General features: G+C 41.2%; 1 protein-coding gene across 2 annotated transcripts in view; it reads left to right on the top strand.

Annotated features, from left to right (window-relative positions):
• LOC112161941 (LIM domain-binding protein 3) overlaps positions 1 to 10854 on the top strand; it is a 39558-nt gene that overhangs the window by 13469 nt on the left and 15235 nt on the right. Inside the window, exons 5-7 of one of the 2 annotated variants that reach the window (XM_036215614.1) lie at positions 765 to 931; positions 7850 to 8013; positions 8767 to 8818. In XM_036215614.1, the coding sequence (XP_036071507.1) occupies positions 765 to 931; positions 7850 to 8013; positions 8767 to 8818 (383 nt within the window). Of the gene's footprint in view, positions 1 to 764; positions 932 to 4288; positions 4309 to 5396; positions 5586 to 7849; positions 8014 to 8766; positions 8819 to 10854 lie in introns of both variants that reach the window. The other variant, XM_024297509.2, reaches the window with a different exon arrangement.

Genomic DNA, 10854 nt, shown 5'->3' with positions numbered 1-10854 from the left:
AAAAAAAAAAAAAAAAAAAAAGAAACTGCTCCCATGTCCCTTTTGGAACAAATGTCCTCATTTCACGACACAAACATGCCTTCTGTGGTCCACACAAAGACATGTTTACAGGAGCAGAAACACACACACCCACACACACACACACACGCACACATGCACACTCAGACCTGGGATTTTGTTCTGTCCTCATTGTCAAATGAGGACAGAACAAAATCGCTGCAAAGTCGCTTTCTTTAGACAGAACTCTGCCGCCCTCTGGTGGCTGCAAATGAAAATATCAACACAAATTTTAACACATTTTCTCCAAAAATGCAGCACAACCAAACACACGAATGTCTTAATTTCTGCTCTGACCAACTTAGCTGTTGAAATAATGACAATGATGGCAGAACATTTATTTTGCAAACCTTGAAAAGAATGTTAATTTAAAAAAAACAGAAACAATGATTAAGAAAGTTGTTCTTTATACTTTAAACTTTATAAATATCTAAACGTTATTATTTGATGATGTTTTGCATGTGTTATCTTATTTTTTCAGTAATAAAATTCATAATACAGATGAAATAGTTGATCAAATTAATATGACTGTAAAGATTTTTTGAATTTCCCAAAAGATAAATAGATGTATAATAAGCATTTTAGCATTAATAAAAATGAGCCTTTAGGCTTTATATATATAATTAAAACAATATTCAGTTTCTTACAGGTATCACCCATATGCTCTGTTTTCTTCTTTTCCCTCCACCACTCCTCATTCGTTGCAGCTAAATGGCTGCAAGTCTGCCTGTAATGCCTCCCCTGGGCCTCTAGAGGCAGACTCCCCCAGGAGGAGCGCGGCGGTCAGCCCCCCTCAGAGGAGGCAGTACAATTCCCCCATCGGCCTGTACTCAGAGGAAACTCTGAGAGAGATGGCAGCAATGCAGACCGGAGGGTAGGTAGAGACGACGTGTTCGAGCTCAGCCGGACGGGTCGGGTTCAGAACCGGGTCTGAGAGGCCGAGCTGATGGAAGGGAGCTGTGTGCTGCACAGCAGTATGTGGACGGACCGCCGGGAACGCTGATGTTGTATCGACAAAAATATGACGTTAGAATTCTGCCTCGAATCGGCAACAATTATTCAATCGTAAGAAAAGCAGCTGATATCCAGCAGTGTTTACGCGATCAGTGTAAATCAGCTGATTCCAATGCAGATGTGTCAGAAACAGCTGATTTACACTGATTGCCTAAACAAAGAGTTTCAATACGTCTAAGAGGGTGTGTCTTTTTGGTGTCGCCGCCACTGACTTCAAACGAAAGAAGAAACGGCGCCAGACGGAAATAAAAACATCTTCGTCTTCTTTATGATTTCAAGCGTTTTCCGTCTTTAGTTTGTGGTTTTATTCCAAGATGTTTTGACCTGTAACCGGTCTCACAGCTTTGGAGAACGTCACCTTTGGCTAAAATCTGTAAATAACGAATGCTGCAGTTCCTCAAAAGAACACAGGGGGTCAGAAGAGAGCATTTTCCCATCAACTCCCATTGATGTTAGAAAGTCACATTTGACACCAAAAATAAACTGTGTCAAAGATTTTTCTATTCATACCAACAAAACTAACTGACTTTGATTTTATTAAAGGTGAAATTGCTAAGTTCAATGTAACAAACAAACTTTACTTTGTATCTCCAAATCATGCATTTCAGGATGTTCGGACGGCTTAAGACCATGTTTACAGTCTCTCCTTCATGCTGATTGTATCAGGATGAATAGAAGACATTTAAAGTTAATGTGGACACAAATTAGAAGACATTTTTAATGGCTCACATTTACAAAACAAGAGCGAGCAACATTAAAGATTGCAAATAATAAAAACAAAGTCTATTGTTTGGTTACATTCTAAAAAAATGTTTCTTTTGTTGCACAAATATTTCCAGAAACTGAACATTTAGCTTGTGGAAACATTCCTGAATGTCATCAGCTCCGCCTCACAGACTCCCGCACAGACGAGCAGAGATGAAACATGAAAAGCTTTAAAGGGCCTATACCATGCAGAATCAGCTTTTGAGCTGTCAGTGTTTTATACTGCTCATTCCTCACTAGAACCAACCCCAAAGTCGTATTTTGATCCGTTTACACATTTCTGAGTGATCCTCTAAAAACCTGCGCTCTCAGCACCAGCCCCTCCCATACCCACCAAAACGAGCAGATCCTCTCGTGCTGATGTCACAAAGTGAGAACCGCCCCTTACAGGAGGAGTCTGCGCTCAAGCTCCGCCCCCAGTCTAACACACACACATTCACCGCAGAGCTAACGCTGATCAGCTAAATCCTTTCATTTTAAAGCATAATACCGTATATCTTCTAATCGTGTCCCATTTTCAAAATCCTCCGGGTTTAATGGGGGTTTGTTGCTCTGAACGCCGGACTCCTTTGAGAGCGAAAGGCGGAGCCTCAGAGATTGAGACGTCTTGTTTCCAGGTAGTAAAAGAGTTCCCAAAAATAACTCATCTTTCATAAATCATTTGTTCTTCTGTGTTCCAGAGGTAATAAATGATCATATATATGGATATAGTTTACTCTGACAGGCTACAAAAAACATGGTTTAGGCCTTTTAAAGCTAAAGTTACATAACAAATGTTCCGTAGAAGTCCTTGGATTTGTCCTTGGATTTCCGCTTTACTAGCAGGTGATGCCAAAGAGAGGGAGAAACGTGGGCTGACAGAACAGGCAGTTCTGAAAGGTTTTTATTAGTTCAATTTAAAACTCCTTAAGTTCCATCAGAACAGACTTTAATCCCCATTTTACTATAGGAGTGTAACGACTACAAAATGTAGTTTTACATCGTCAGAAATCTTACATACAAATTTCATTTCATTTATTGGTTTGTTTCCCAGAGACAGAGCACATTAAAAGCATCAAAAGTAACATTTGGTAAAAAGTATTTAAACTAAAGATTCAGATCAAACTGGTCAAGTCTGATTCAAAGGTCAGTGTTCTGTCGTAGTTAACCTTTTCATGGAGCTGCCTTAAAACACCTGTAAAACAAACAGAAAATACTAGCATGGAAATAAACAGGAACTGTCAAAGTGAACGAAAAATAACGAAAAATAATGGCCTCTACAGACTACAGGTGAGTCCAGGTTAGAGCACCCCCACCCCCCCATGCAGGTAACACGCCCTCCATACGGCCATGAAGCTGACCTTCAGAAGAGGGAGGAGCATCTGGAAATGCTCTTTGCTCTGATGGACGAACAACTTTGATGTTGGAGACGATAAAAAACCCAAACAAAAAATCGATTCAATAAAAATAGATTTTTTTAGTAATGTGGTGAAGCAGATCTTTACATTTAGTTTTTACTTAAGTCTCACTCTGATCATCTTTTGATCTATTTTTGAAAACATTCCTAATACTTTATTTATGATTTTGCCATTTTTGGCTAAACTACATAAATAAATATAAAAATAAAGTTTTCTAGAATATAGTTTATTTAAAGTGACAGTACCCCCCCCCCCCACATCTACAATTTCCTCCTACTGTCTTTTTAAATCTACGTTTTTAATCTCCTGATTCAACATCGATTTCAATAGAGAAATACTCAAAATGCTGCAGTTTCAACCTAACTTTTCACTATTCATGTCCTCCATCTTCCAAAAAATTCCACAAAAACAGGATTTTCATCAAAATGTGTAAATTCAGACTCAAAACAATTTTTTTAATTCACTTTCTCCCTTTGTTTTTTTGTCTATTCTTTTGTTGGCTGATATTATTTTCCTTTATTGTGCTCTGATTTCATTCTTATTTTTAGGGCTGTGTACATCATCCTTGAGTGCCAAGAAAGGCACTTTACATAAAGTTGATTATTATTACTAAACTGAACTTTTCTCCGAACAGATGGTAGTAAAGTGATATTTCCCTGTGCTGCTCGTGAGCCAGCAAACCTCGTCCAGAGGATGGAAATCTGCATTCCTGCTTAGGAAATGATCATTTTCACATTACATTTATTTGCATCTTGGATGTTTCATTAAAACAGCTAAAGCCCAATACAGCAAATGAATGTACAAAAATGCATTTGTATTGATTTTAAAAGTGACAAACTAAAGTTCCAGCTGATTCTCCACAGATCTGATCATCTATAGATGTCTCACCTGACGACGATGAGGCTTCATGATGAAGAATAACAAGTTTGGTTTATCTGTAGTTCAAAGGAGAATAACTGGAGGAACTCAGAAGTCCCTGATGGTTCACTAATGGATCCACTTTGTCCTCTTTCTTTATCTGCTCTCTCTCGTCTGTGTCCTCTCTCTGAAACAAGGCCTTCTCCCCTGCTGCCAAGTTAGTACTCTGAATGACCGTGGTTGTCTGTCTGCTGCTTGCTGTCTGCTGGAGGCATGGTTTGGTACTGCTGGTTTCAGTGGGTCTGAGTGCCAAAGAGAAGCTTTCAGAACCAGAACAGATGCAGTGATAGACGACATAGAGCAGGAATCAGTCCTTCCTGAAGGACTGTTTCAGCCGACACTCCTCTGAAACATCATGTGAACTTCAGAGTCTGTGCTGGAAAACTGGAATCAGCAGTGGAGCTCAGATTCTGGAGAGACGGTCCGGTCCTGGACCAGTTCTTCATTCTGGATAGTCCACTCTTTGTTGGGTCTGCATGTGTTTTGTCTTCCTGTGGGAGAATCATGGCTGACGGACGGTGGTTCTTCCAGCAGGTGAAGACAAAACTCCAACTTTTGTTGCAGTAGTTTGTCCGATTTGATAGATTATGAACAAAAACATCCAGAGATGCAGCATAAATCCAGGACTTGTACTGCTCGGTTAGGAAGGTTGAACTGGAAGTTTTGAGAAAATAACAGACTGATTTTATGTTGGATAAAACCAGATTCTTTCCCGATTCTCATATTGTGTCATCAGAGCTGTTGGGTTATATGGTGAAAAACGAAGCATGGGAACATGTGAAGCATGAGTCCTCATGATTGACAGCACGTGTTCGTGTTGACATGTTAGTTTGTTGACAAAGATGTACCGACAGCATCTGTTGTCTCTGAATCCGGGTTTGGGGGTCAGAGAAGTCCTGACCTTCTTGTCAGAGAGTTTAAATGCGTCTTGCTTGTATCTCTAGAGATATACGACTGTGGTTTCATAAAAAGCTTGTGTTGGATTGTGAAGGTTTTATCTTGAGCGGTTCAGCATGTGGTTGGTTTGGATCTCCGTTGATGTGCTGTGTTGTGGTTCTGAGAAGGTTCTTCTCTGATTGCTGTGAGCATGACCAGCCTGCCTCTTTGTCTTTCTAACGTGTCTTTGATCCATGAGTTTCTCACGTCAGCGTCCCTCTCCAACCATCTGTCCTCTTCTTCCTCCTTCCTTCCTCTTCGTCCCGTCTTGTCTGCCATCTTTCTCCACGCTGCTTGTCCACCTGCCAGCGCTGGCTTCCACCACGGCATGCTGAAAGAAACCACCATCTCCACCCACAAAGCCATTGAGGTGACGGGTCCTGGTGGTAAGGCCACCATCATCCACGCACAGTACAACACGCCCATCAGCATGTACTCACAGGACGCCATTATGGACGCCATCGCCGGCCAGTCGCAGGCCAAGGGCCATGACGCTGGGTAGGAACAGCCTCCTTCGTTTTTCTCTCACTGTCTCTTTTTTTAATGTTGGGTCAGAACAAAATAACAGTTTCAGTAAATAATGAACTCGTCACATTTTGGCATTTGGTGAAGGACTCCTCCGAGTCAAAAATTCATGTTTTGGGTCTCGACTCATCATTGTTTTGATGTGGTGGCTGCTCGTAAAATCAACCGAACTGGTCCAGCACCAGAATGCAGAGTGCACCGGTACCCTAACCCATTCCAGTTCACGTCCTGGCTCAAACTCGGTACTGCTTCTGGTACTGGTACCACGTCTGGCACCACATGGGGACCACGTCTGATGCTGGGTTAGGGTACTGGTACCGGGTTTGGGCATCGGTACTGGACGTGTCCCGAGGTCAGTCTTCGTCCGGTATACCATCTTGTACTGTGTTCTGTTCTGGGATTTGGTACTGGTACTGGATGCATCCCAAGGACCAGTCCTTGTCTGGTATGGCTTCCGGTGCCGGGTTAGGGTACTGGAACTGAGTTTGGGTACCGGTACTGGACGTGTCCTGAGACAGTCTATGTCTGGTATATAGTTTCCGGTACCGCATCCAGTGGTGGGTTAAGGTACCGGTATCGGGTTTGGGTACCGGTACTGGACGTGTCCCGGGGTCATTCTGCTTCCATTATAGCATCTTGTGACGTGTTGGGTTCTGGGTTAGGGTACTGGAACTGAGTTTGTGTACCGGTACTGGATGCGTCCCGGGGACCAGTGCGTGTCCGGTATGGCATCCGGTACCGGGTCCCTGGGGGTTCAGGACCCTTGATTTAATGGGAACAGCCAGCACGTCAAAATTGGACGGGTTATGGAACCAACACATCAATTATTTGATGAGAACGTGTTCTGACAGCTGATCAATGAAGACATTTGCACAAATCATGTCACAGAAGAACGTCAACACACTTTCACGGGACTGTCCGTAAGAAAGCAGGAGTCAAAGTCCTGGGGCTGAACAACGGTCCACATTATAACCCTCCCACCTCCGTGCATGACTGTTCAACTGAAAATCACATTTTTTATGCACTTTTTTTCCTTTACAAGTCTTGTCTGTTGGACATCGATGTGCTAACTGAGGCCCGTAGAGGTTCAGATGCAGCTTTTGGGTTTCATGGAGGATTCTGGTGGTTCTATTGTTTGAGATTTCTGGTTTTAATATATTTTTACGTTTGTTGAATAAACGATGGCGTGGCATCCTGTTGTTAATTGGAGGTCGTCTACCTCTGATGACCTCATTATCTGGACTTCTTCATTCAGCTTGTTCTGGTCTGTGTTTTGCTGCTGTGGTTCTGGTCGTATCCAGATGCTTGTTTTCTGGTTCTGGAGTTTGTCTTACAGATGATTGTTTGTGTTTGAGACTCCAGCTGACCGTCAGACTCATGTTGGCCCCAAAGACAGAAAGTGATGTAGAACCTGAGAGATTCACAAACGCTGAGGGTTGGTGGCAGTTGCTCTTTTGGTTGTGAACGTTTGTGTGTGTTGGGGTGTGTTTGTGTGTGTTTGTGTGTGTTGGGGTGTGTTTGTGTGTGTGTTTGTGTGTGTTGGGGTGTTTTTGTCTATCAACTTTTCCACAAACTGGAGCCGAACAAAACCATTCATGTCAACAGGCTCTGTGAAAAACCCCAAGCTCATCTCTTTTTCTTCATCATTTTTACCTCATCATCATCTTATTCCCCGAAACGCAGCATTTGTTGTGTCTAATAAACGGTTATAAAACCATTCAGGGTGTCCTGGTGTCTCTGTTTTAGGAAAATAAGAAACAAAGAGAAAAGATTTCAGAGAAACTCAGAAGATGACCTGAAAAAACTAAAATCTAACTCTAAAGATAAAAAAAAACCTACTAGTGCTTCAAAATAAATATATATATATACGATTAGCAAAGTACAAAAATATTTTTAAAAATAGTGTGACACAACAAAACAATGAAAAATCTAAATTTTTCTACAGAATGATGCAAACCAGAAAACAAAACCTCTGATGAATTTTCTTCGTGGTTCACACGTCAAAGCCGAAATCCACCGTTCTGAGCCCGTTTCTCCTCTCTTTGGAATCACACGTTCTTCTGATTTAAACTAAATTATGTTTTCTTTCTTTTCTTATGAAACTCTCCTCCACTTCCTGTCATGTAACAGCTGATCACTGCTGCTTCAGCGCTTTGTCATTTGAAGTCTTTTAAAGTTCAGGTTTCAGAGAGAGACGAGCATTCATGTGGTTTGGTTTTTGGGGGGCGTGGCTACAGTCCTGTCCCAGGTAATCCGCCGCAGGTGGACAGCTCCTCCCCCGTCTATCAGGCCGTTCAGGATGCAGAAAAGTACCTGGACCCGATGGAGGGGGGCCGCCGCAGCTCCAGCATGCAGTCCAAGTCCTTCCAGGTTCTGGCTCACATGGTCCACACCGACTCCAGTAAGTTCCCCTTCCTTCTCTCAACGTTGGGGCTGTTTTAACTGTCACGAGGAATTTCAAATAGTCAAATTTAAAAGGAGTCCAGGATAGTTTCATGTTAATGATCGAATATGAAACAACTGAACCTTTTATTTCTAAAGTGGAGATGAATGAATGAACGTGCCACAATTCTTAAGTCAAAGCAGAGTTAAGCCGGTAACTGTTAATAACTGTTAAGCTACGGTCGCTCTGTCCTGATTGGTCAAACTTTGACCAATCAGGGACTCAGACTCAGGCTCAGAAGTGACGTAAGGATTGTTGTCCCTGTTAATTCTCGGAAATGCCAACCGTTTAAAAATATATCATGAAGTAGAGAAATTAATAATTGCGGCTGGAATTCAATGAAACCAAGACTGTAATTTATCAGAATAAATAAAAAACTGGACCGAGATTCATGAGATTTGCACCACCAACCACAAACATGCGCTAGGAAGCAGTAGAAGAAGAAGAAGCCCCTCCCTGCTTGGGCTAAACTTGGGTTCAAGCACGAGCGTTTAGCCCGTCACATGACGCCGTGAACGTACCTTAAGAGAAATTTGTTAACTGGTTTTCAAAAGTAATATTTTTTCCTAAGATTGATGAAACCTCACATTAAAATAAACAGTAGTTTCACCTTAAAACAAGTTAGTTTTTAATGTAGAAAAGTCCATGGATTCATGCACACCTGTTCTCAGGTAACGGATGCTCCTCACAGCTCCTGTGTCTCTGTTACAGCTCTGCAGGAGGAGGAGGAGGAGGAGGAGGAGGAGGTAACGAGGAGGAGCAGGTAGGCAGGAGAGGCCCCTGCTGTCCCCCACCTCCACACCCTCCCCACCACAGCCCCTTCCTTCTGACCCACCTGAACTCACCTGCTGATTGCGTCAATAGAATCCAGCCCCGCCCACTCTGTGTGTGTGCATGTGTGCTTGTTCTTGTATCTTGTGAGGACCTGCCGTCTCGGTCAGGACATCTGTCTTGTTGAGGACCATCAACAGTTTTAAAACATTTTAAACGGACACTTAAAAGCAATAAAAAGAAATAATAAAATATTCTAATCATAACTAAAACAAGAAGAAAAAGTTGAGAAATTAGTGACATAAAGCTGACTAAAAATGCCATCGGCTGCCTGGATATTCGTATGAGTTCACCATTCATCCAGAAAAAAAAGAATTGTAGATTTTTCTTCATTCTGCTTAAAGAATCTGCTATAAAGTTGGATGTTGGGGATGTAAAAACGTTCCATTTCCGATTATTGTTCTACAAATTTGAGCATTTTCACAGTTTTTTTTTTAAACTAAACACAATCCTGCTGTGAGTCCCAATAAGCAGAGCTTCACCGTTACTGCCCGGAGTTTTGGGTTTGGTTTTTTGGACTCAGAGCCTCCTAATGGCTGGATAGAGATTGTGTAGATAGTGTTCTCCTTCCAGCCCCACATTTGGTTCCATTTCTCCTTCTTCAGAAGTGCTGCATGTCACTGGATTGCAGATTTTTTTTTGTCTCATTACATAAGAAGCTGTTAGCAGGGATTGTCTGCAGACTGAACTTCAGTCAAAGACTGTCACCTTTTCTGAACCCAATTTAGTCTAATAATCACACGTAAAAACAAACAAAACGTTTCATTCATATTTTTTTATTTAATAAAAAAAATACTTTAATTCTCATAAATGAATCTTTCCTGTCTTCAGTAAAATGAACTGTAGTAATTTTTTTCTCAAAGAATAAAACAACTGATGTAGTGAGCCAGTATTACCAGCAGGAGGAGCTGTTGGACAACACCTCAAATGTTTGCAGCTTTTCTTCCATCTTTTCTTAATTTAGTTTTTTCTTTCTCTCGTTTTTTCTTTGCTGAATATTTGTGTAAAATGAACTTGTATGTCGTCTGTATTTGTGTTTTTTGCGTCTGTCTGTGGTTGACTGTTGTGTTTTTGAAGTCTCCTCATGTTTACATTGCAGTAAATGCTTTAGCTAAAGCAGTGATAGAAATGTGGGCTTGAACAGCAGCATGGGGCCTTAGCGGGTCCTTCAGTTCATGAATCTTCTATTAGTAAAACAGATTCTGTTTCTCTGAAATGAGGATCAGTTTGAGCTTCACTTTCTGAGCCACGGACGAATCAGAGTTAACAGATTTAGTCGAGTCTCTTGTTGAACGACTGACAGCTTTTAAAAACTTGTGATCAAGTTGCTGCCCCGTTCATGGATTATGTGGTCACTCACGCCCCATTTTATTATAATTGAATCTGATATTGATCAGATATTATAGGACTGTTATCTGGAGCAGAGAATCATTCAGAAGTGAAATCATCATCTAGATCGGGCTCTGCAACCTGAGGCTCCAAAGCTACATGTGTCTCTTTCTCCTTTCCATTGGGGCTCTCTGGTTAAAGAAAATTAAGTTTTTAGTTTTTAAAACAAGCTAAAACATTTTAAGCACCACAAACGGTAAAATAAACTTATGGTGTTTAAATCACATGAAACTACATTGGCAGCATTGAGCTGATTCTATGTGACACAGAGGTCTTTTATTTTGAAAGGAACTATCAAAAGTTAGAAACTGTTTCATATTATGAAAAAAAATGTATTTTCTCTATTTTTATGCTACGTCATACAAAACTAGTTAATTTTTATTCATCGTAATGGTGGGTTTACATGAAGGATGAAGTGAACCTTTGAGGCTCATGTTGGGTTTTTATGGAGTGATTTTTGTGCCACCATGTTGTAAACTATCAAAGATAGGGCAAAAGCGAGATGAGGCACTACGCATCTAAAAAAAATTGCGAACGCGAAAACATTTTTTGAAAGCAAAAAAAAAATCTTGCAAACGC

This window comes from Oryzias melastigma, linkage group LG15, assembly GCF_002922805.2.
Source record: "Oryzias melastigma strain HK-1 linkage group LG15, ASM292280v2, whole genome shotgun sequence".
In the NCBI taxonomy this organism is placed as follows: Eukaryota; Metazoa; Chordata; class Actinopteri; order Beloniformes; family Adrianichthyidae; genus Oryzias; species Oryzias melastigma.
The sequence above is the reverse complement of the archived record's forward strand: the minus strand, read 5'-3'. Positions and strand labels throughout refer to the sequence as shown.